The 25,962-nt window shown below is 42.4% G+C and overlaps 2 protein-coding genes across 10 annotated transcripts in view; both read left to right on the top strand.

The window, feature by feature from the left end:
* LOC140485977 (uncharacterized) overlaps nt 1-5,325 on the top strand; it is a 62,930-nt gene extending 57,605 nt beyond the window's left edge. For all 9 annotated transcript variants that reach the window (XM_072584452.1, XM_072584451.1, XM_072584449.1 and 6 more), the window contains one exon: nt 3,380-5,325. In XM_072584452.1, coding sequence (XP_072440553.1) covers nt 3,380-3,642 — 263 coding nt within the window. In that variant the 3' untranslated portion in view covers nt 3,643-5,325. The remainder of the gene's footprint in view (nt 1-3,379) is intronic.
* Nucleotides 5,326-17,199: 11,874 nt separating this feature from the next.
* Nucleotides 17,200-25,962, top strand: part of LOC140485979 (uncharacterized) — a 113,825-nt gene continuing 105,062 nt past the window's right edge. The window contains exon 1 of the mRNA XM_072584455.1: nt 17,200-17,411. Coding sequence (XP_072440556.1) covers nt 17,375-17,411 — 37 coding nt within the window. The 5' untranslated portion in view covers nt 17,200-17,374. The remainder of the gene's footprint in view (nt 17,412-25,962) is intronic.

Genomic DNA, 25,962 nt, shown 5'->3' on the forward strand with positions numbered 1-25,962 from the left:
ACAGAGAGACATCTATTACTTTGGACTTGCCAAGGGTTAAATTAGAACAAATCTTTTTAGGAATTTTCACAGATCATTTGGCTGCTGAATGGGAACAGACTGTTAAGTGAAGGTTTTGCGCCTTGAATGGTGTATTGAGACTTGGCATTCAGAAAATGTTATATTTCAAGGGCATACAATGCCAAAGGGAGATTAGTTTTATGACATTTGGACAACTACTTTACAGTGCAAAGCCTGTTTTACTCCTAATTTTGCTTTATTAAGTCGCAGTCCAGATGCATTCTTTGACTGGTTACTGCAACCTTTTGATTCACTTCTTGGAGAAACAGTCAGTGAGTGTGATTCTATCAGTTCCTACAGAAGAGGCCTGGTCAGTTAGCTTTCCTCCCTACCCTCTGGCATATAAAGATAACATATTCTCATCGGAGCCTTTTTATTCTTGATAAATGGATCAAATTATCTTCCGATTCTCAGGTTAGATTCAACATATTTTATAGAATTCCTACAGTATGGACGTAGGTCATTCAGTCCATTGAGTCCACACCAACCCTCAGAGTATCCCACCCAGACTCACTGCCCCTAGCCTATCCCTGCATTTCCCATGGCTAATCTACTGGACATTATGGGCAATTTAACATGGCGAATCCTCTTAACCTGCACACCATTGGACTGTGGGAGGATACTGAAGCATCTGGAAGAAACCCACGCAGACGCGGGGAGAACATGCAAGCTCCACACAGACCAGTAACCCAAGGGTGGGATTGAAGCCCTGTCCCTGGTGCTGTGAGGCAGTAGTGCTAACTACTAAGCCATTGTGCCAAAGTCCAACTGAGATTGGACCTTTCCCCAACTAAACACCCTTCAAAGGTGATTCATTGTGCCTTAAATTGGATCATTTCATTGCGTTATGAGTGCAGGATTTGATACAAGATGAAACAGGATGTTCCAAATGGGGGTATGGGTGGTGGTGATACTAAACATCTCCCTGATACAGGCTCCTGTGATCTGATTACTATGGGGAAAAAATCCCAAATTGAAATCTGTGTAACAACATGAGACATGGAGGGGCAGTGGAGGTAGGTGGGGTGGGGGGGGGGTAGGTGAGCGAGAGAGAGACAGAGGTGGAGGGGTGGGGAGTGGAGCTGCTTTTGAAGAACATAAGAGATAATATGTTCATGTCAGCAACCAAACAGGCTGTACAAGGACTAGTTCTCTGTTCAAAATTAAGAAAATGAAACAGACAAGAATTTTGTAGATTTAAGAAAGGAGTCATAGCCAAAATGGGCCGTGCCGTTGAAGGATATTAGAATATTCAACCTTGCACAGCAGGGTGAAGTGAGCCTGTTGAGAGTGTATTGTGTCTGGATCTCGGAGTGTTATATGTTGGCTGGAAATGTGGTGCACAGTGAAACATGTTATTAAGACATTTAGTTCATGTGAAAGTATTTTTTTTTTAATTTTGACATCAGTTGACTGTAAGTGAAAGTCTCAATGTGAAATTTTGATTTATTTCAATCAGTCTTGGGAAATTTTGTATAACTTTCAATATGTGGCCAAAGATTTATATACTTTTGTGACTTTCTTTCATTTAATGGTAATGCTTAGATGATTCCAATGTTATTTTTATCTTTTTAGATCCCAAATCATTAGGTTGACAACTGACAGGTTAATTGAGTTCAGCTCAGGTACAGGTCATTTTGTCTGGCAGCATGACAATATTTACATTAGACTGTGTTTAAAGTGCAGTAATTCCTACCTGTAATAAATACTTTCATTTGCTCTTACCTTCCGGGACCTGCAGGAGGTGACCTTAACTTCAAAGCAGGATGTCAAAGGCCGTATTTTCCCTGTATTCTGGTAAATTCATGAAGCGTTTTGAAAGCAAAAAAGGAAGTGAAAAAGATGGCATATCATTTGATAGGGCTTTTCTTATTCTCTCAGTACATTAATTTTTATGGATATTATTCTTGCCTTTCTTCACCGTTGTTTTGTCATTGGATTTGTTGCATTTCAGTTTGACTGCTTCCTAAATTCCGAGAACTTTATAGCAGGACGGCAATATTTTAGTCAGTCTCTCGACTTTCCTCATTGCGGTGACCTCAGCCTGAAATAGGACACCAACTCTGACTCGGGCAGTTCAGTTCGAATGCCTCGTGGGAGCAGGACAAAGTGAAGGGGGAAGTCAACAGGAGGCAACTACCCAATGGTTAGGATTAGGCATAGAAGGCTTCAGTGGAGGACATTAAACCTGGCCACAAGATGCACGCTCCAAGAAGAGAGCCCAGTGTGGTGGCAGGGTGAGGTTGGAGTGAATGTCAGACTGGGGAGGCCCAAAGTTACCTTAACCTGCCTGGGCTTTCCAGCCAGACCACAATCCTGGGAATGATCAGGCCTCAGGTTAAAAGGATCCCTCTCATGGCATCAGAAAGTAATCTGCTTATTTTATGGAGGACTCTGGTTGAATGGGTTAAAATTGCAGCTTTGGCCAGAATTGGAAGGGAGGAGAGGCTGTTAAAATGGAACCCCCTATTCTAACTAATAATTTTTATTGGTTCACAATCACCACTTTGCTTTTCCAATCTTTAATCCTGCCTATAAGAACGAGGATCCCATATTTTAGTTTGCAGCAGATTATTTCAGAAATGAAAACAGAAATTGCTGAGAAACGCTCAACAGGTCTGGCAGCATCTGTGGAGAGAAATCAATGGCAATTTCGTAAAAGTGCTGTTGAAAAGTTGTTAACTTTATGGGATGTGGGCATTGCTTGGATTTGTTGCTCATCCCCCGTCACTGTTGAACGAGTGAGTTGCCAGGCCATTTCAGAGGCAGGTAAGTATTGACCACATTGCTGCATCAGGAGTCACACACAAGCCAGACTGGGTAAAGAGGGCAGATTTCCTGCCCTTGAAGGATGTTAGTGAACCAGTTGGGTTTTTATCACAATGAAGAGCAGTTTTAAGATCACTATTACTGAGACTCAGTTCAGACATTACTCCTCCAAAATGGAAAGCGAGGAGCAGGGAGGCTGAAGGAAATAAACCTTTTATAGAAGTTAGAATTTCAGAATAAAGTACAACAGAATCAAAATGTCATAAAAGTTACTGCAGCAGAGTTGGCGAAGAGAGATGGAATAACACGTTTTAGATTCAATCTCTGTTTTTGGTGTTAATACCCCTGATGTGTAAAACAGTTTTCTTATGGGAATAATATTAATTTCAACACTAAAATACAATCGAAACAAAAATTGGAATTTTCTCTAAACCTCCTAATTGTCAAAGTGTGAAGAAAATTGAACCATGTTTGAATATGGTTTGTGATAATGTATAAAGACATTAGCCATGTTATTAATGATTATCAATTCTTTTCATTTTGTCAACAGAATTTCTTGAGGAAGTCTATCCAGTATTTGATTTGGGTGAGAATGGGCGTGACTGGAAAGCCTGTGTGGCTGCTATAAATAGTTCCATTCGCAGCATAAGACATGACCTCAGGAAGTCCCTCCCTGGCTATTACAAGAAACAGCACCCTCAGTATTTTGCAATGTACTGCAAGAAACAGTCAGAGAATCATGGCAACAAAATCAGCACTCCTCAGAACAACAATCCCCAAGAGAACTTCAATGGAGACACAAACATCCTCTGAACACTGTTTCAGAAGAGCTGAAATGCTGGAAATGAAAAAGCAGTTGTGCTCCATATAATTTTCAAGAGCATATGGACTTGTTTATGATGTTCTCTTAATGGCAAGCTCTGTTATTCACCATGAGAGATCCTGAGTATAAATCCGGATACACTTTAATGCCATAGTTCTATTTTTGTGCGTGCTCAAGTTTGCGTTTGTGCAATACTGAAATGTATGAATTGCAGAATAGTTAAAATTGGAAACATGATTTTATTATAACGGGTAGCAAAAAACTCGTGCAAGTGGAATGGAATATTTGAAATGACTTTGCAAACTGATGAGACTTAGCTGCTGAAATTTCCTTATGGATATTATTTATAGAGAGAGATGTATCCTGTATTTTTGGGATAATTGTGTGATGCCGATGTGATACATGCATGAGGTTGCTTGATCTTTGATTTTTACTTATTTTGCTTCTTATTGAATATATTTTCTGTTTTGAATATGTCCTTCAACAAAGCTGCCCCTTTTCAGCCATCTTCCCCACTACTGGAGTCAAATGAAAGGACACTGGCCTTAAATTATTTTCATCTCCCAAGATTGAATATTTCATGTTGATTAACAATTTAGGTTGTGCTCGAGCCCTATGAATTTGGGGTTTGAATTTGTTAACGTCAGATTGTGAAGTCTGCAAATGCAAAGTAATGAGTAAACTTAGAATCCCTACAGTATGGAAACAGGCCATTTGGCCCAGCAAGGCCACACTGATCCACTGAAGAGTAATTCACCCAGACCATTCCCCTCCACCTATTGCTCTACATTTACCCCTGACTGATAAACCTAACCCACACATCCCTGAACACTATGGGAAACTTAGCATGGCCAATTCACCTAACTTGCACATCTTTGGATTGTGGAAGGAGACCGGAGCAAACCCACACAGACATTGGGAGTCTGTGCAAACACCACATAGACAGTCGCCCAAGGCTGGAATTGAACCTTGGTCCCTGGAACTGTGAGGCAGCAGTGGTAACCACTGAGCCACCTTGCTGCCCAATTGCTAGATTGTGTGAGAAGGGACAGGTGAAGCAGGAGGTTAATACCTCTGGAGTTTGTGTTTGAGTCTGACTCAGAGAGCATTTTTTTTATCAGTTGTCAAACTTGTATGTAGGTTGAGTTTGAGACAATCGGAACCTAGTTGTTTGTAAACACACAATGCCTTCCACAATTCAGCCTTAGTTAATGCTAAATCACCAGTCTCACTCAGAGGCAATAACTGGAGGGAAGTGGAGCATTTACCATTAGTTCAAAGGAAAACCAAGTTTTTGACATTAAGTCTGTTACCTTTCATGTTTCAGCATTGAGAGGGCAATTTTGGCACCCTATTCATTCAGCACCCAATTTGTGAATATTTGTTGCTGCCAGTGGGTGTCAAAATTGAGAAAGTGTTCCAGTATACACCTGTGAAATCTGTCATTATGAGCAACTAAATGTATTAATGTCTAGGAAAGAGCTATAACGTTCTGAGTCACTGCTGTTTGTTTTCTGATGCTTAAATAGTAACAAATATGGAAACATTATTTAACGGGTATCATTTTGTTGAACAGATATATCATGGTTGCTTACGTTCTTTATATCTGATTGATTAACTTAAAAACACAAATTGTATTCTTATAGAATGGTAATAAACTTTTCTGTAACTAATTTGGGAGTTATATTTACATCTACAATTAAACAAATCACCCTATCATTGTTAAATTTTGGGGACTATTGGAATGGATTCCATTGGAAACTGAGTTATCTTCAGCAATCTCTGACTACAATCTAATGTACTGCCTAATCATTCTAACTTGATCAGCCATTTTTCTCACACTGACCTTGATTTGTTGAGTTGCTGAGTTTGTACTCAATACCATGTTCCGCTTAAGGTGATCTGCTAGCATTTCTTGAATTTGCAGAAGTGAAGGAAATGGCTGGGAAGCACTGAGCATTCAGCGAAGTTGCTGAACTGAGTAGAGGCGCTGTCTTTTTTTTTGCTGACTTGACTTTTTTTTTCCCATTAGCTATACACTGGTAGCACAGGAGACTTGAATTGCGCCATTCATTTAGAGTTCTTCATACTGTCCCTTCACCCCAGCTTGAATTTCATATCGTTAGCTAAGGTTGCATGCACTGAATTTCCTCCCCAACCAATATTTCCTGTTAAACTGCACGGCCACAAAATGACACTAATGTTCTCATTCCAAGCCACACACAAGTTGGCCCTTTTATATGCAGTTATGGCCCATATTATGCACTTCAATCACCCATGCACCCCCAAATTATTAAGAGTACATTATCCCCAATCTCCTTCTCCTCTCTCAACTCCTTTAAAACACTCCTTGGGCACTCACCCTTTGACAAATCATTTGGCCACCCTCTTCATGTTTCTTTGGCTTCAAATCTATTCCTTAGATTGCGTGTAACTCTTGGGAATGGTTTGCAGTTTTCAAGGTGCTGTATAAATACCAGTTGTTAATTTGTGGCTAAACATATTTGTGTGTGGGTACAGCAACTGAGTGCCTGCCCTCTGTCACGCAGCCATGCTGTCCCCTGTGCCCGTACTATATACATCAGACAGCAAAGCTTGGCTTTGAAAGTCTTCTGATATCGACTTGGGAATATTGACCTATCAGGGAAGACTCCTGAGCATATGGTCTGGGTGGGAGGGGAGTGGATGGGTATGTGTTGCTTCGGGGGTATCAGAGGTGGCTGGAGGTGTGTGTTGTTGAGGGAGTCGGTGTTGAGTTGGGGATTTCGTTTCATAGTTATCCAGGAATTGGAGTAGGTTTTTAACCCTCTTAATTTTTCCTGGGGTAACTATTAGCCTCAGTGAGTTGGAATCTTCTGCTCTGCAACTTGAAATGTATTTTTAGGCAGTTCCAGAAGGAAGGGAATGGTCCATTGTAAAATTCTATTTCCCGGGCAATTTCCACAGATGCCAATAGTATACACATCTTCTGGAGGCAATAGAGATTTGTATTACCTGTTGATGTTGAAGGTGGCTTTCTTGTGAGTGCTCCGGTATGTGGGAAGTTCGCTAAACCATCAGAGAAACTGTATTCACCAGTGAGTATCTCCCATGAAAGAAAAGTTCAGAGCTGTGAGGCTTCAGCTCGTTTTGTCGATGTTGAGAATAAGGAAAATGAATCCAAATGGCAAGATGTTGAATGGAAAGCAACATGGGTAAGAAGGAAAAGGGGAAGAAACATTGCCTCCAGTGCTGACAGGTGGGCAGTTGGAGAGAGCTTTCCTCACCTTCCTGCGAGATATTCAAAGTGGTTTGTACAATGCATCCAGGTCCCAGGGATGTTGCCACTGCTGCCATTGACGATTTCTTGCATAGTAATTAGCTAAATCACTGATGAAGCTAACCACAACTCAGAAAAAAAGTCTATCCGACGACATATACTCACACTTAATTCTTGATAACAAAGTAATACGAGCTTCTTATTGGACTGAATTCCGAACAGGTGGAATGACCCTTCCATTCCTCTGGTTTTACTCCCAGAGAGTAACAATTTTAAAAACCTCAAACTTGTAAGTACTGACAGTGGAATGTTCACTCAGTGTTAGATTATTCATTTGCTGCTGCTAGGTCAAATGTTTATATTGTTTATAAATAAAATATAAAAATCATGTATGTACAATCTCATCATGGGAAGGGGTCCGTGTACATAAATTGATCACATTTTCCTGATTAGTCAGACACGTTCATTAAGCAGCGATTTTCAGTTTTAAACTGACCAAATCATCTAATGATTGAGTCAGAAATTTTAAATAAGTATTTGCGGAGATCTACTGGACAGGGAATTGTGAGGAACATCCAAACGTTCTGAAACATTTGTGTCAGGCCCCAAGCAACCTTCATTGAAGGTAGAGGTGGAGTTGAGTTCATTGGTTCTTAACAACAATTCAAATCAACTCCACCTTCTCCCCCAACTAGATTCTGCCTAGTTTTTCACATATTAAACTCTCCAAGGACAAGCTAATCCTCAGACTTATTCTTCCAAACACTCAAACTGAAGACAATTCTAAAACCAACAAACATCGCTACATTGGCAAACCTCATTCCATCCTCTGAAAGAATGGGCAATAAAAACATATGAAATAGGAACAGGAGTAAACTATATGTCTGCATAATCCTGCCCACCCCATTCAGTACATTTACAGCTGATCATCAACCTCAATGCCATCTTCCAACACTCCCCATAAGCATTGACTCCCTGACAAACCAAATATCTATCCCAGGCTTTAATAGGTTAAATGACGGAGCATCCACAAACAACTGGGGTAAAAAATTCCAAAGATTCATAACCCTCTGAAGAAATCTTCTTTTATCTCCGTCCTAAATGATATGCCCTTCTATTAGATTTTCCATACTGGAGAAGCAACTTCTGAATGCCCATCCTGTCAGATCCTCTGAGGAATTTTGTATTTTGCAGTGAACCTTCGCTGTATTGGCTTCAATGCAAATAGATCCTTCCCTAAGCATTGAGGCTAAAATCACACATGATTGTACTGAAGTGGCATCATCAAAACTCTGTGTAATTGTAGCATGGCTTTCTTATTCTTGTACTCCGAGCTCCTTGCAATAAAGATCAACATGCCATTTGTTTTCCTAATTGCTTGCCACCCCTGAATGTTGACTTGTGATAATTTGTTAAGCACTTTCAAGTCTCTCCGAACATCAACAACATCTATGCTTTTTGAAAAACATTCTGCTTTTCAATTCTTGCCACCAAAGTGAATAAACTTATGTTTCCCTCCATTATACTTCAACTGAAACCTTGTTCCTCAGTCAATTAATCTGTATTTATGTCTTCTGAAACTCTTTGAATGGTCCTCACTTCTTACTTTCTCATGAAGATCTGTATCATCAGCATGATGTTTTGAAACACAGAGGTGAAGCTGATGTTCTGGAGACATTGGTTTGAATCCCATCATGGCAGATGTTAAAATTTGAATTAAATTAACAAAATCTAGAATTAAAAGCTAATTTAATGACAGCCATGAAAACTGTTGTCAAGTGTTATCAAATCACATTTGGTTCATTAATGTCCTGTTTTCCTTACCGAGTCTGGCTTAGATATGACTCCAGATCCACAGCAATGTGATTAGCTCGTAACTAGCCTTTGAAATGGCCTAGCAAGCCATTCAGTTCAAGAACAGTTAGGATGGGTAACAAATGTTGGCCATGCCAGTGATATCCCACATTCATGAAAGAGTAATGAAAATAAAACTATACTGGTTCCAACACACCTTACTTTTTCTCCAAAAACAAACCAATTTGTCAAGCTTCAGTTTTGTTTTGCAAACGTTTATTGACTCATGTTTTTTGAGGTACATTATTAATAAGAGATTCCAGCATTTTTGCAAAGACTGATGTCAGATTAACTGCTTCTATTTTCTCTCTTCCTCCTTTCTTGAATAAGTGAAGTTACGTTATCACCCAATCAGCTGAGACCATTCTCAAATCTAGAGTTCTTTTTAACATCGAAACTACTGTAATCACTATCTTGGCAGGTATCTGTAATAATGTCGGTTTTGGAGCCTAAAATTTGCTGAATTTAATACTTTTCAATACTTTGTCTCTGCCTCTTTGCCACCAATTCTCTTAATGTGAACATGCAGGTTCATTTGGCACATAGGAAGGCAAATGCAATGTTAGCATTCATTTCAAGATGGCTAGAAATCAAGACCAGAGATGTATTGCTGCAGCTGTTAATTTGATTCAATTTACTATTGTCACATACCTAGGTGCAGTGAAAAAATGTGTTTTGCATACAGTGGAGGCAGATCCGACCATACAAAGTGCAGAAGCGTAATAGAACAGAGCGAGGAAGACAGGTCGTTCGACTATAACACTTGTTTCATTAACACAAACTTGTTATAATATGATTGATGAAATGGGGTTTCCAAAGTGTTAATTTTTAAAGCCTATATTGGTTATAATATGATTCCAGCCGCATTAGTTTAAATGGTGCTGCTAATACATGATTTTCTTATAACACAAGATTGTACAAGAATGGAACTACCACATTACAGCAGAACTGACTGTCCAATGTTACTAGTCAGACTGCATTTGGAACATTGTGAGCAGTTTGGTGCCCCATATCTAAGGAAGGATGTACTGGCATTGGAATGGCCCAGAGGAGGTTTACAAGAAGGTTCTTGGGGATGAAGGTCTTGTTACATAAGGAGTGGTTGAGGACTCTAGATCTGTACTAAATGGAGATTAGAAGGATGAGGGGGATCTGATTGAAACTTACAGAGTACTGAGAGGCCTGGATACAGTGGATATGGAAAAGATGTTTTCTCTAATAGGAGAGACTAGGACCTGAGGGCACAGCCTCAGAGTGAAGTGACCACCCCTTAGAATCCCTGGTGGTCTAGTGGTTAGGATTCAGCACTTTCACCACCGGGTTTGATTCCCGATCAGGGAATGGGTGCTTTGGGGCAGCACAGTGGCTCAGTGGTTAGCACTGCTGCCTCACAGTACCAGGGTCCCAGGTTCAATTCCAGCCTTGGGTGACTGTCTGTGTGGAGTTTGCACATTCTCCCTGTATGGGTTTCCTCCAGGTGCTTTGGTTTCCTCCCACAGTACAAAGATGTGCAGGTCAGGAGAATTGGCCATGCAAATTGCCCATAGTGTTAGGTGCATTAGTCAGAGGGAAATGGGTCTGGAGGGTTACTCTTTGGAGGGTCGGTGTGGACTGGTTGGGCTGAAGGGCTTGTTTCCACACTGTGGGAAATCTAATCTAATCTAAACTGAGATTAGAAGGAGTTTCTTCACCCAGAGGGTAGGTTCCCCCAGAGGTCTGTGGAGGCCAAATCATTGAATGTATTTAAGACAGAGGTAGGTTGTTCATTAATAAGGGGATCAAGGGTTAGGAGGGGAAAGGTTGGAGAATGGGGTGAAGAAACATATCAGCCATGATGAAATGGTGGAGCAAACTAGATGGGCTCCCCTCTCTTCCCAACTTCTATAGTCAGTGCCCTGACTGATGAAGACCAGTGTGCCAAAAGCCTACTTCACTGGCCTGTCTACCTGTGAGAATCATGAACCTGAACTCCAAGGTCCTTCTGTTCCACTATACTTCATATGGCCCTACCTTGATTTGACTTTCCAAACTGCAAGACCTCACACTTAACTATATTAAACTCCATTTGCCATTTCACAGCCCACTTCCCCAGCTGACCAAGGTTCTGCTGCAATTTTTGATACCCTTCTTCACTGTCCACAATACTACCTATTTTAGTGTCATCAACACAGTTGCTAATCATGCCTTGTACATTCTTGTCCAAATCATTAATATAGATAACAAACAGCAGGGGCCCAGCATTGACCCCTGAGGTACTCCATTAGTCACAAGCCTCCAGTATGACAAGCATCCTTCCACTATTACTCTCTACTTCCTACCATCAAGCCAATTGTGTATCCAATTTGCCAGCTCCACCTGAATTCCATGCGATCTAACCTTTCAGAGCAGCCTACGGTGTGGAACCTTATTGAAGGCCTTACAGAAATCCATGTAGAATGCATCTACCATCCTGCCCTCATCAACCTTCCTGGTCACTTCAGCAAAGAACTCCAACAAATTTGTGAGGCATGATCTCACACGCACAATGACATGCTGATTACTCCTAAGTAAAGAACGTTTCAGAGAACACCTCTGGGACACCCGGACCAACCAACCCAACCATTCCGTGGCTCAACACTTCAACTCCCCCTCCCACTCCACCAAGGACATGCAGGTCCTTGGACTCCTCCATCGCCAGACCATAGCGACACGACGGTTGGAGGAAGAACGCCTCATCTTCCGCCTAGGAACCCTCCAACCACAAGGGATGAACTCAGATTTCTCCAGTTTCCTCATTTCCCCTCCCCCCACCTTGTCTCAGTCAAATCCCTCGAACTCAGCACCGCCTTCCTAACCTGCAATCTTCTTCCTGACCTCCCCGCCCCACCCCCACCCCCACCCCCACTCCGACCTATCACCCTTACCTTAACCTCCTTCCACCTATCATATTTCCAACACCCCTCCCCCAAGTCCCTCCTCCCTACCTTTTATCTTAGCCTGCTGGACACACTTTCCTTATTTCTGAAGAAGGGCTCATGCTCAAAACGTCGATTCTCCTGCTCTTTGGATGCTGCCTGACCTGCTGCGCTTTTCCAGCAACACATTTTCTACTCCAAAGTAAACCCTGTCTTTCCAAATGCATGCATATTTTGTTCCTCAAAATCTTCTCAAGTAACTTACCCATCACAGATGTTAAGCTTACTGGTCTATAGTTCCCAGGCTTTTCTTTGCGGCCCTCCTTTGAATAATGGGACAACATTCACTATCCTCCAATCTTCCAGAACCTCATCCGTGGCTAATGATGAGGCAAAAATATCAGCCAGGGCCCCCACAATTTCTTCTCCAGCCTTTTGCAGTGTTCTTGGATATATCTGATCAGGACCAGGAGATTTATCCACCTTCAGACATTCTAATACATCCAATGCCACCTCTACTGTAACATGGACTGTCCCCAAGGTATCACCACTAACTTCCCCTGGTTTCCAAGTCTTCATGTCTTTCTCCATGATAAATACAGAGGCAAAATATTCATTGAGGACCTCACCAATCTCCTGCAGTTCTACACATACATGTCCATTTTGGTCTCTCGAGATACTAGTTTTCCATTAAAATACTTAAGGAACCTCTTTGGATTCACCTTAATCTTCTCAGCCAAAGCTATCTCATGCTCCCTTTTTGCCCTCCTGATTTCCTTCTTCAGTAAACTCCTGCATTCCCTGTATACCTTCAGAGATTCCCTTGATCCCAGCTGCCTGTACCTGAGTCACACCTTTTTTCTGCTCAAAGCCTCAATATCTCTTGACATCCAGGGGTCTTTATTCCTGCCAACCTTGCCCTTCACCCTCATAGGAACATATAGTCCTTGAACTCTGGCTCTCTCGCTTTTAAAGGCCTCCTACTTGCCAGCGATCCCTTTGCCTGCAAACAAACCACTCCAATCAGCCCCTGCAAACTCCTGTCTCATTCCATAAAAATTCACCTTGCCCCAATTTAGAACTTGAACTGTGGACCTGTTTTGTCCCTCTCCATAACTATTTTAAAATTAATAGAACAATGGTCACTAGCCTCAAAGTGCTCTCTCACTGTCACCTCCATCATCTGTCCTGCCCTATTTCTCAAGAGTAGACCAAGTTTTGCCCCTTCCCATGTAGGACCCTCTACATACTGCTTGAGGAAACTTTCCTAAATGCACTTCACAAATTCCACCCCATCTAAGCACTTAATGCTCTGGCAGTCCCAGTCTATGTTAGGAAAATTAAAATCCCCTACTACAACAAACCTATTGCTCCTACAGGTCTCCCCAGTCTCCATGCATATTTGTTCCTCGAATTCCCATTGACTGTTTGGGGGCCGATAGTACAACCCCAATAACGTCACCATCCCCTTATTTCTTAGCTCCATGCACAAAGCCTCACTGGATAATCCTTCAGTTATTTCATCTCTGATTACTGCCGTGATACTCATCTTCATCAAAAATACAACTCCCCCTCCCATCCTTCCACCACTGCTGTCCTGCCTAAATCACCTGTACCCTGGCTGTCCCTCCCTTAGCTGTGTTTCTGGAATGGCTACAATATCCCAGTCCCATATACCTATCCAACCCTGAGTTCATCAACCTTACCTGCCAGCCCTCTTGCTTTGAAATAGATGCAATTTAATCCAGCAGGCATTCCTTGTTTCCTGTCATGTTCCAGCCTGACCTATCTCTTCAACTTACTATTTCTGATTACTGCATCTCCTTCCAGCCTCACCCTTGCCTCCATGCTGTTGAGGACCTCACTCCCCCTGTCATTCTAGTTTAAACACTCCCTTGCAGCACCTTCAAAACCCATGACCACTTCCTTCTAATAGACAGATGGAAACACCATCATGTGAAAGTTCCTCTCCCAGCCACCCACCATCCTGACTTGGAAAATTGTTGCCGTTCCTTCAGCATTGTTGGGTCAACATGTTGGAATTCCCTTCCTTTGCATAGTGGGTCTACAACATGAGGACTGCAGCGGTAAAAAGAAATGGCAGCCCCCCTCCACCTTCTCCACCTTCTCAAGGGCAATTAAGGATAGGCAATAAATACTGGCCCAGTGGGTGACACCCATGTCCCACAAGTTAGCTAAAAACAAATTCCATGACCCTTTGCTTATTTCTAAAATGTTTCAAGCACATTATCTTCTTTTAACTTAGATCTGTCCTTAATTTGCTGAGTGAGGCATTGATGCCTTTTTCTTGATGAGTTCTTACATTTTGTCTTGTGAAAAGAGGTTGTGTGAGCTCAGGCTTTTCACATCGGAGAGAAGAAGGAAGAGAGGTAACTTGATCAAGGTGTACAAGGTAATGAGAGGCATAGATAAGAGTAGTTAGCCAGAGACCTTTCCCCATGGCAGAAATGGCTGTCACAAGGGGTCACAATTTTAAGGTGATTAGAGGAAGGTATAGGGGAGATGTCAGAGGTAGGTTCTTTATGCAGAGACTGGTGGGTGCGTGGAATGTACTGCCAGCGGTGGATGTAAAGTCAGAGACATTAGAGACATTTAAGCGACTGCTGGACAAGCACATGGATGGCAGTAAATTGAGGGCTGTGTAGGTTAGGTTGATCTTAGATTAACCCTACTGCGAATCCTCTTGCAAGGATGCCTGCCTTGAAGAAGTTTTCCTCCTCTCTCGACAAGAATCTCAGGGAGTCCCTCTCCCAATGCAACTTCCAGGTCATTTCCTCTGCCCTGAAGCTCTTCAACTATGTCTTGAACTCTTTGCTACCTTCCCCCACCCTCCTCCCTGACCTATCACCTCCATCCCCACCCCCATTCACCTATTGTACTCCAAGCTACTTTCTCCCCACCCCCACCCTCGTCTAATTTATCTTTCCTCCCTTCAGGCACTCTGCCTCTATTCCTGATGAAGGGCTTTTGCCCAAAACGTCGATTTTCCTGCTCCTCGGATGCTGCCTGAACTGCTGTGCTTTTCCAGCACCACTCTAATCTAGACCCTGATCTTAGATTAAGATAAATGCTCGGCACAACATTGTGGGCTGAAGGGCCTGTACTGTGCTCTTCTGTTCTATGTTCTATGTTTTAATGGATTGTATTTTTATTGGATCTTTGAATAATTTATTATAAGTATTTATACTGTTTATTTATTGCAATATCTTTACCCAATCATCCTTAGCTAGCTGTCCCCACATATCCACAGAATTGGTATGTTTAAGATTTTTCTTCGTTACTGATGTATGAAGCTTTAGAGAGATTTAAATGTGACACTGATCACCTTTTTTCCCAGATAATCTTTTATTGTGAAATAAATTGTGTCTCTTTGCACAATACCACATCTAAAATAGCATCATCATCAATCAAACCTGTAACATATTCATATATTTGGGGTGGCAGATGTGTATTTGGGAGATTGGAGTGCATTTGAGGTGTATATAGGTGCCATACAGAGGCTAAATACTTGGAAGCTAAATGTATATTTAGAGTATAGGGAAGTACTTGAAGGTAGTTTATCGAGCCATGGAGTCATAAATTCATACAGCACAGAAATAGACCCTTCGGTCCAACTCGTCCATTCTGACTAATTCTCCCAAACTAATCTCATGTGCCTGCATTTGGCCTATATCCCTGTAAACCTTTCCTATTTATGTACCTGTCTAAATGTTTTTTAAATGCTGTAATTGCACCTGCATCTCCTATTTCCTCTGGCAGTTCATTCCACATATGGACCACCTTCTGTTTGCAAACGTTGCCCCTCGGGTCCTTTTTAACTCTTTCTCCTCTCATCTTAAAAATATGCCCTCTAGTTTTGAACTCCCTACCCTAGGGAAAAGACCTTTGTTATTCATCTTATCTATGCTCCTCATGATTTAATAAACGTCTCTAAGAGTCACAGAGATATACAGTACGGAAACAGACCCTTCAGTCCAACTTGTCAATGCCAACCAGATATTCTAAATACATCTAGTCCCATTTGCCCTGATCCTTCTAAACTCTTCCTATTCAGATGTCCTTTAAATGTTGTAATTGTACCAGCCTCCACCACTTCCTCTGGCAGTTCATTCCATACCCTAACCACCCTCTATGTAAAATAGTTGTCTTTTAGATCCCTTTTAAACCTTCCCCCTCTTGCCTTAACCTATGCCCTCTAGTTTGGACCCCTCAACCAAAAGGGCATCGTGTTAGATATGTATTGGGGAGATGTGTACAATGGAGTTTTATGTATTGGGTTGATGTGTATGTTGGGGTAAGTGTATACTGTAGATGAATGTGGCTGGGGAGGTATATGCTTTTGTATACAATAAATGCTGGAAATGTTGGAAATGTGAAATAATGTTGGGAGACTATGGGAAATACTCAGCAGATCCATGAGCACCTGTGATTGAGGGTAGATGTGTATCTGGGACAGTATCTGAATTTTGCAATGGTGATTGTGTTTGAAGGATAAGTGGTTGGGGCATATATTGGAGGTAGTTGTATAGTCGAGAGTGTGATGCTGGAAAAGCGCAGCAGGTCAGGCAGCATCCAGGGAAGAGGATAATCCTTTCCGGGCATAAGCTCCTCAGACGCTGCCTGCTTTTCCAGCACCACACTCTCCACTCTGATTTCCAGCTTCTGCAGTCCTCACTTTTTTCCTATTAGTTATATAGTGTAACACATGAGCATTTGGGGTGTCACAGAATCATAGAGTCATAGAGGTCTACAGCATGGAAACAGGCCGTCCAGCCCAACTCGCCTATACCACCCACTTTGCACAATTTTGTCCCATTTGCCATTATCCCATATTCCACCATACTTATCCCATCCAGTTATTCGATTCCACCACTATCTCGGGCAGCCCGTTCCAGACACTTACCACCCTCTCTGCGTGAAAAACATTGCCCCTCTGGACTCTTTTGTATCTCTCCCCTCTCACCTTAAACCTATGCCCTCTAGCTTTAGACTCCCCTACCATGGGGAAAAGCTGTTTGCAATCTACTGTATCTGTGCCTCTCATGACTTTATAGGCCTCTATTAAGTTGGCCTCTCAGTCTTCTACGCTGTAGGGTAAAAGGTCCCAGTCTATCCAACCTGTCTTTATAACTCGAATTTCCAGGTCACACCCCAGTAAATCTGAAATTGCTGTATATTGAGGTGCTAGTTATGTATTTGACGGTATCTCTATATTTTAGGCTAGATATATGTCTGTGGATATATGTGGGGCGTAGATGTGTAATGGAGTAAATGAGTATTGGAATGGTAGTTGTACATTGAAGTGGTGATTGGGTATTTGGAGGTAACTGTGTCTTTGAAAGATATATTTAGGATTGGGGGGTATATTTATGAGTACAGCTGTATTAGAGTATGGGGTGGGAGTTGTACACTGAGGTGGTAATGATGTATTTTCAGATAAGCGTCTATGAGGTGGAATAAGATGTGCTTTTGGCTCGTAAATTGGCTGCTCTCTTGCGCGTTTCGTTCCGCCTCTGATGATTGCAGACGGCAATGTCTCCTCGCGAGAAAGCTGATGGATCTGCTCATGTTCTTGAAGAGGGATCGAGGGGCTGAGAAAGCCAGCGCCATCAGAAGCACAGAGAGAGGGAGAGAGAGAGAGAGAGAGAGTGTTGTGCCGCTCCTTATTGACTGTGTGCCCTGAGCTGCCGAGCGATGGAGGAGGAGCGAGTGAGTTTACCACGGGTTGCGGGTGAGTGTTTGAACAGCAAATGTGCCTCTCAGGGAGACCAGACCGTCAGAAATGCTGATGGTTTGGGCCATTTGTCGAAAAGCTTACGAACTGGAGCGCCCCAGACCGCCGCCGATGCAGCGTGTTTAGAGTTTGCAAAATGAAACATGAAAGTGCGGGGAGCAGGAGTAAAGCAAAAGTGGAAATTTACCAACATACCTTTCCCCTCTCCTTCCCCTTCTATCTCTCCCACACCACCACCCACCCAACCCCACCGTTGGAGGAGAGCTGGCTGACTTACAAACGAGCAAAAAGGAACTTCATATTTATTTCTGAATCGTGTGTGGGGGGGCCTTTTGGGGGCATTGCTTTGCCTTTTGTTTGTTTGCAAGGTGACCTTCCGGCTACACTCTTTCCCCTCGGCATTTAACGTTTACTCGCAGCAGGACTGTGCACCTCTCTCTCCCGGTACCTACTGCAGTCCCTTTGCTTCCTGCTCCCTGAGTAACAGCCAACTGCATTTTCTACTTTGACCCTTCATCAGCCGGCTGGTCATACACTGTCTGTCCCCTTCAGCCAACTCACAAAAGTGTACAGTAATCCTCCCTGCCCTCCGTTTGTAAGCTACTGCAGACATTTGGAGACGTTTTGACAGTGAAATTTAAGTTTCTTCCTAATAGGTGTAGGGTCAAACCCGCTGAAAATGTGTTGCTGGAAAAGCACAGCAGGTCAGGCAGCATCCAAGGAGCAGGAGAATCGACGTTTCGGACATCAGCCCTTCTTCAGGGGGGCTCATGCCCGAAACGTCGATTCTCCTGCTCCTTGGATGCTGCCTGACCTGCTGAGCTTTTCCAGCAACACATTTTCAGCTCTGATCTCCAGCATCTGCAGTCCTCACTTTCTCCTCGTAGGGTCAAACACCTCGAGTACAATTTAAACATGACAATTTTTAAAAAAAAGTTGAATAATTGAAGAATGCAGGGATGGAATTTCCTGGAAAAGTAGGAATGGTTGGAAAATAGAAAGCTTTCAGTAGAAAGTTGAAATATTATTTTGTAGCAGTTAACTTAGAATTGCCAAGTGCAGCATCCGCAGTTCCCAGAGTTTAACCCAGTAAAGACTTGATTTTATATATTGGCAATTTGCATTCGTCCTCAAATATGAAGAAAAAAATACACAATCCCTGTATGGAATGGTCTCCTTTTTTCAGTGCAGCCCCAAATGCTTTTATTATGGGAAAACAAACAGTCAAAGTAATTCGTTATGATGCCAAGGTACTGAAAGCTTATATAAACAAGGTGTGTTTGGATACGAAGGCATAAGTGGCAAAGTGTGCTTGAGAGCGAAATATACTTTGAGAGGCATAGATTTGAATATTTATGGCAGACAAATGTTTTAGATCTGCTGAATCAGAGAAAGCACAGTTAGATCCTTCTCTGGTCTGTCAAAGTTACTGTATATTCCAAATTTCCAAGGTGGACTTCGGAGCAGGCTGCAAAGTGGACGAGCTGAGGCTGATCACCAAGTTCAGTACCCATGGGGACAGCCTCAACCGGGACCTTGGGTTCATGTCACACTACAGGTGACCCCACTGCATTGCACACACAAACAAACACAGATACACAGACATGCCTACAGACACACACACACACACTCCTACAACCCATAAACTCAAGCAGACCCTCTGACAAACACAAGCTCTCTCCCATATACATTCACATATACATTCCCACACACACACCCTCTCACAGACTTAAACTCCTTTATACTCACACACATACACATACACTGTCACAGACACTCATACCCCCCCTGCACACACACCCACATGCACACACACACACACATATAAGTTTGTGGGCTGAACTTGTACTTGCAGAATTACATTTTATTTTCCTCAAAAACATGCCTGAATCTATGTAAGATTCTGTAAATCCCTTTTTTAGATTAGAATCAGTTTGAACATTGGGGCACAGACAGCCTCACACAGGGCACCTCACACCTTCAATGTATTATCTGGGCCAACATGGCACCTATTATTAAAGACCAGTTCAAAATGTAACTTTAAGAAAGTTCTGGATTTTACATACGAAAGAACTGAAACCAACATGCCCGTTCTAAAACTTGGGAGACTTAACAAACAATCTAGGTCTTTTTCAATATATAATTTCGGTTACATCACACTGTAAAATTTTACTATAAATTCTATGTCCTACGATCTTATACTCCACAATGAAGGAACAGTGCTCCGAAAGCTAGCGCTTCCAAATAAACCTGTTGGATTATAACCTGGTGTTGTGTGATTTTTAACTATCTATTCCAAGATCATTGTGGAATGGAAAGGTAGCCCAGAGCTGCCCTACACCATGCAAACTATCTTCTAAAGAGTCTTTCAATGACTGCCAAAAGCTCACCTTCAAAATGCACAATGAGCTCACTGCCCTCCTTGTCACTAAGCTTGCAATCCATCCCTTAGGCTACCTCAATCTCTTCCTCCCGAGCCTACCAAACAAAACTTTCCCCAAGTTTCTCTGAAGTCCCACTGTTCGCTATTTCTCTCCCGTTTCCACTCAGTGTCCTTCCTAGTCACCATAGTAGCTGATATTATTAATAGTCCCCACTCCTCACTGGCCAACTCCCTGTCAAACCTGCTGTCAACATCTTCCTGATTGAGACCACGCTTTTGAGCCCCCTGCCCCTGTAAATCGTCACCCAGTTGCCAATGCTACAAAAAAATTTGATTGCTTTGTTGCCTGTCAGGCTTATGCCAACCTTTCCACGTTTGAACTCCTTTTAATGAGATTTTCATGTGAACTCTATTCCCTAGCTGCTGTATTATTCTTTTAAGCGTGGCATTGCTTTAAGATGCTAATAAACCAAGAATTCGAATGGAAAGACTTGATTATATGCAGTCCAACAAGACACGTACTGGCAGGAGATTGCTTGTGTCGTATCTGTAGCTCCAAATTAAACATATTTGAACTTTTCTATAAACTGAATCCTGACCACCCAGCTCTGGTATTATCAATAATTCTTGAAAATACGACATGGGTGCTGCACTGGCTTGTTTAGAAAAATAAGGCAGTAATGCAAGCTTGGTAACTACAGGAGACTGGAACAAACCAGTCAGTAGGTGCAATAACAAGGGTAAGGGCTCTAATTCTTTCAGAGACTGAGCTGTCTGAATGAATAATGAACCCAGTTGTAGCTTCAATGTCCAACAAAGGTTTCCAAAAGGCCCTCTTCAAGAAGGTGTGATGTTAAAGTATTGACCGACTGCCTAAGGATAGCAGAAAATATGAAGCCATTGTGGCCCGACGAAATCACTTGCAAGCACTAGATGTAGTTAGTGTAGTGATTATAAAGAGGTCAGCCGGGGGACCTCATAGAGCATGAGTTCGCTGATTACAGCTGTTAATCTGGGCCAGTCAGGGAGTCCTGACTGATGGATATAAACACGAGTAGCTGGGAGGCTCAAATGTCATTCTGAAAGGTGGGAGGGATGGGTGGTTTGCTGGGTTACCAGGAGTATCTGTGATATCCGCACTGTTTTATTGTTCGGTTTATCAGACTGTCTGAACGTGATTGCATTTACTGTTTCCTTTTAGACATAATAAGGTAAGATTTGAGGTTTGTCCTCTTTTCCCTTTGAACTGGTTGTGTGGTGGGTTTGCCCCTTTCCCCTGTAGATTGCTGTTTCTTATAAACTGCCATTCATTGTTAACTGTTTGTAATTTGTACTGGTTAATAAAATTAAAAGCATAAATATAAACAGGAGTGCCAGACATCCTGTTCATTCTGAGAGCTGGCTTTGAGGGAGCTGGATCAATGTCAAACTCTTTCCATGTCTTAATAAAGGGTGATTTGGTGACTGGGTACCGGCCTCTGAGCATTATTTCAGTGGCAACGAGAGAAAAGCATGTTGCTGAAGAAATTTGCTCACAACACTTGCTCTGAATTGGGGCAAACATTTCTGGCACCGTGCTGTTATATGTGAAGCTTGACTTGTTCTGCCCTGCCGTCAAAGACTGGGCCCAGTATGTTGAAAGAATGCGTTCTTTTTTCTGGACAAATTACATTGGGGCAGATGAAAAGCAACGAGTAATTCTCCTGACAGCTTGTGGACCTGCAGCTTTTTCAGTTATTGGGAGCCTGACTTTCCCTGAGACAACAGTTGACAGATTAACTTAAAGAACATTATGACCCCAAACCTCCTTTAATTCTGGGATGCTATCAGTTTTATTCGGCCTTTCAAGAACCAGGAGCATCTGTATCAGGACATTTGACTAGGTTAAGATAACTGCCAGAGGCATGTGACTTTGGGTTAACCCTTAGTGAGATGCTGAGAGACCATCTGGTATGGGATTAATGACGTAACCATGCAAAAGTTCCTTCTAGCTGAAGCCTAACTGGATGCCAGACAGGTACTGAGGTAGACCTTGTGAAAAGACCTTGTAAAGACCTTGTGGCTTTGTCATCGGAGAATGTAGCAAGTGGAGCATATGGATTCTGATGGAAGTGGACACCTTCACCAGTCCACCTGAGGGGGACACTACCTGAGTGAAAGCAATTGCACAGCCTCACACAGGACATATCCTGACCAGAGGGACTCTAGGTCAGCCCACAGCAAAACCCCCAAAACAAAACCAAACCTCAACCAAATGGTTAAAATTTTCTTCAGGATCTGGGCCATTGCTGGAATGTGGACTCGAGACAGCAAAAGAGTCCCAACCACATCTAAACTGAGTAAGAGAACTCATAGGCTGATATCAAGGAGAGTGTGGACCTGGAAAGTCCACCTGCTTCTGTTTTATAACAGTTAGATTTCTTAGCAAATCCAAATCATAACCAATCAAAATAAACATCTGGTTAAATGGTCACTCAGTTCTCATGGAGGTTGATAACTGTTCAGCCATTTCAGTGATCACAGAACCAGCTTTTAACAACCAACACTTAAGTGTGTGCAAGACCTCGGCTAGACTACAAACATGTACAGGGAACCTTTACAGATGAACAGTACAACTTCAGTTCCGGTCTCTTATGAGAAGCAGCCGGTTCTGTTCCCATTGATTGGAGTAAAAGGCTCAGCCCCAAGCCTGATGGGGTGAAATCAGTTGAGAAAGATTCACCTAGATTGGCTCAACATCTTTTGGTAAGAATGTGGCTGCCTGAGTGAAGTCAGAATTAAATACCTGGAAGTTTTTCAGGAAAGTCTGGGGTCTATCCAAGGAGCCAAGGTCACCTTGCGTGTTGATCAGGAAACAATTCCAAGATCCTGCAAAACCTGCCCAGTGCCACTTACCTTACGGGCAAAAGTAGAGGCAGAAATCAGAAGGCTGGAAAGTGAAGGAATCATCGAACCAGTCTGGTTTGTGGAATGGGCAGCACCGGTCATACTGATTGTGAAACCCGAAGGGTTAGTTCACCTTTGTGGGGGTTTTAAACAAATGGTAAACTACTTTTCACGGGTGGATAAATACCAAATCCCTCACAAAGCAGATTTATACACAAAGCAGGCAGGGAGGTTATCCTTCACAAAGCTGGACATAAGCCATGCATACTTGCAGTTGTGGTTAGATGAGGATTCCCAGAAGTATACTACCATTAATACCCATAAGAGCTTGTACCAATATTCGAGGCTGCCTTTTGGGGTACCGTCAGCCTGTGCAAATATTCCGTGGAAGATGGAGAACATTTTACAAGGTCTACCTCAGTTCATTATTTATTGAGATGATGTGTTAATAATAAGGAAGACCAATAAGGAGCACTTGGAGAACTTGGACATAGTCCATAGATGTCTCTCCCAGGCAGGCATACATCTTAGAAGTGTGTCTTCCAGGCATCCCAGGTGATCAAATTGGACTGCAGAGTCAACAAGACTGGGCTATGCTGATTGGAGGAAAAAGTGAGGGCAATCAAAGGTGCCCCAGCTCCACACCCATACCAGAGCTCAGCTCTTTCCTTGGGCTGGTGAACTATTATGGGAAGTTCATACATCACCTGGTCTCCATTCTGGCACCTTTGCATCAACTCTGAAAAAAGGATCAGTCTTGGAAATGGCTCCATAGTCAAGCCGTAGCCTTCAGGGAAGTGAAGAAACAGCTATCATTCCATAAAGTGTTGGCGCTATGATCCCAAACAAGATCTGGTATTGACATGCAATGCCTCCCTGGATGGCATCAGCGTAGTATTGGCTCATAGGTGGCCCAGTGGAGAGGAAGACGCAATAGCATTTGCATCCAAGACTCAGGCTAATGCAGAATGTAAATATGCCCAGCTAGAGAAGGAAGGTTTGGTATATTTATTTGGAGTTAGGAAGTTCCACCAATACTTTTATAGACTTAAATTTATAATAATAACAAACTGCAAATTCCTGCTAGGTCTACTTAAAGAGAAGAACCGAGATGTGCAGGTGCCCGTGTTGGATGGGGTGGACAAAGTTAAAGATCACACAATGCCTGGTAATAGTTTAACAGTCTTATTTGGAGCTTTCAGTCTTATTACTAGCTTTCAGAGTATTGTTTCTTCATCAGGTAACAGAGCAGCACTCTGAAAGCTAGTGCTTCCAAATAAACCTGTTGGACTATAACCTGATGTTGTGAGATTTTTTAACTAAAGAGAAGGCAGTGCTACCCTTGCTTCAGGCCAAATTTAGTGGTGAGCTCTAATAGTAAATGTGTATAATTACAAATTGGAACACCATCCAGGAGGGCATGGAGCGCATATGGATGCACTGAGCTGCCTCCTGCTGGCAAATATACCAACGGTGGTACCGGCACTGAGGCCATAATAGTTTTAAATGTTCTGGACAAACTTTCAGTCAGTCACAGCTGATAATATCTGACTTTGGATGCAGAAGAGTCTCTTAAATGTGATCTAATGCCAAATTCTGCTGCCCATATCCTAACTCACACAAAGTCATTGTCACCTTTGTGCTAATGACCAGTACTTGCTCCTGGTCCAACAATGTCTCCGTTTTAATGCTGTCATTCTTGTTTTCAAATCTCTCCAGGGTCTTGGAGCTGCTGTTTCTGTAATCTTCTTTCGGTCTACAACTCTCTGACATCTCTGTATACCTCCAGTTCTGGCCAATTGCCATTCTCTTTGGTTACCTCGGCCCAAGACTGTGAAACTCAGCTCCATCACCACACTATCTACCCCCATTCTTCCCAGCACACAATTTCTCTGCTGCTGTGCTGTGCTCCTCTTAAAACATGCCTGTTTGAGCAAGATTTTGGTGACCTGTCCTAATAACGCTTTCTGTGACTGGATGATAAATTTTGTTTGCCAGCACTGTTGTGAAGGACTTTGTGAAGGCTATGTTCAAGGTGTCATGTAAAGTCAACTTGTCGTTGAGGTGGGTGTGAGAAAAGACTTTAGAATCACGAGAGGTGGAAATATTACATGGATGCATCCTTAAGAAAGAAGTAAATTACAAAGGTATGGAGCAGGATCACACATTCATGGTGTTGGGGCTAATTAACCTTCCTAAACTCCATTTTAACTATTGATACTTAGCCAATGATATCTTGCATTCCAGAGTTGCAAATGAAATCAAAGAGTGAATGTTACATTTCTTAGCAAACTTGTAGTTAATGAATTTATCAAAAGGACGTTATGAACATATTTCTAACTGCAATGAACAGAGACAATATTAAATAAGTATTTGGCAATACACAACTGGAGTACAGCACCCGGGTCCCAGGTTCAATTCTAGCTTCGGGCTGCTGTCTGTGTAGAGTTTGCACATTCTCCCTGTGTCTGCGTGGGTTTTCTCTGGGTGCTCTGGTTTCCTCCCACAATCCAAAGATGTGCAGGTTGGGTGAATTGGCCATGATAAAGTGCCCATAGTGTTAGGTGCATCAGTCAGAGGGAAATGGGTCTGGGTGGGTTTCTCTTCAGAGGGTCTGTGTGGACATGTTGGGCCGAAGGGCCTGTTTCCACACTATAGGGAATATAATCTAATCTAATCTATTGCTGTTAAAGGTTATGTTTTGTTGAAGCTTTACAACTTTCAGTCATCAGGACCATTTGCAAGAACACCAGTGTAAAAGAATAAAGCATTTTTATGCTGCCTGAACAGAGAATGCTGATTGGATGGAAAATGGACTGTTACTTGGACAGCTGTTGCTGTTAAAACAGTTATTGGCCAAGATTATTGAAATTTAAGCCAGCCAAGTTGACTTTGATTCGTCAATAAATTGCCATTTGGAATGAACTAGACCATGTTTGTCATCTATGTCATTGAAACAGATCCAAAGTGCCCCATACCGAAGGCCTGACTGACAATCTGGTTGTCAGCATAATTCCTAACAAACTCAGGATTATTTGGCAAATGTTGTCGAAGTACAGAATCATATCTAATGTTTTGTTTACAGTTTTGCAAGCACAAGCTGGTCTGTATTCTGCACGTTGTGAACAGTCGAAGAAGTGCATTGTTTGATACAATTGGCTAGTCTTTGGGAAATCCTGCCTATGTGCTTAGCATAAAGTTGGCACTGAAATGGATGTACATCATCATTCATGTGGAATATCAAGAAATGTTCTGGTTTGTATGAGGCACTATGTTAAT

Source organism: Chiloscyllium punctatum, chromosome 15, assembly GCF_047496795.1.
Source record: "Chiloscyllium punctatum isolate Juve2018m chromosome 15, sChiPun1.3, whole genome shotgun sequence".
Taxonomy (NCBI): domain Eukaryota; kingdom Metazoa; phylum Chordata; class Chondrichthyes; order Orectolobiformes; family Hemiscylliidae; genus Chiloscyllium; species Chiloscyllium punctatum.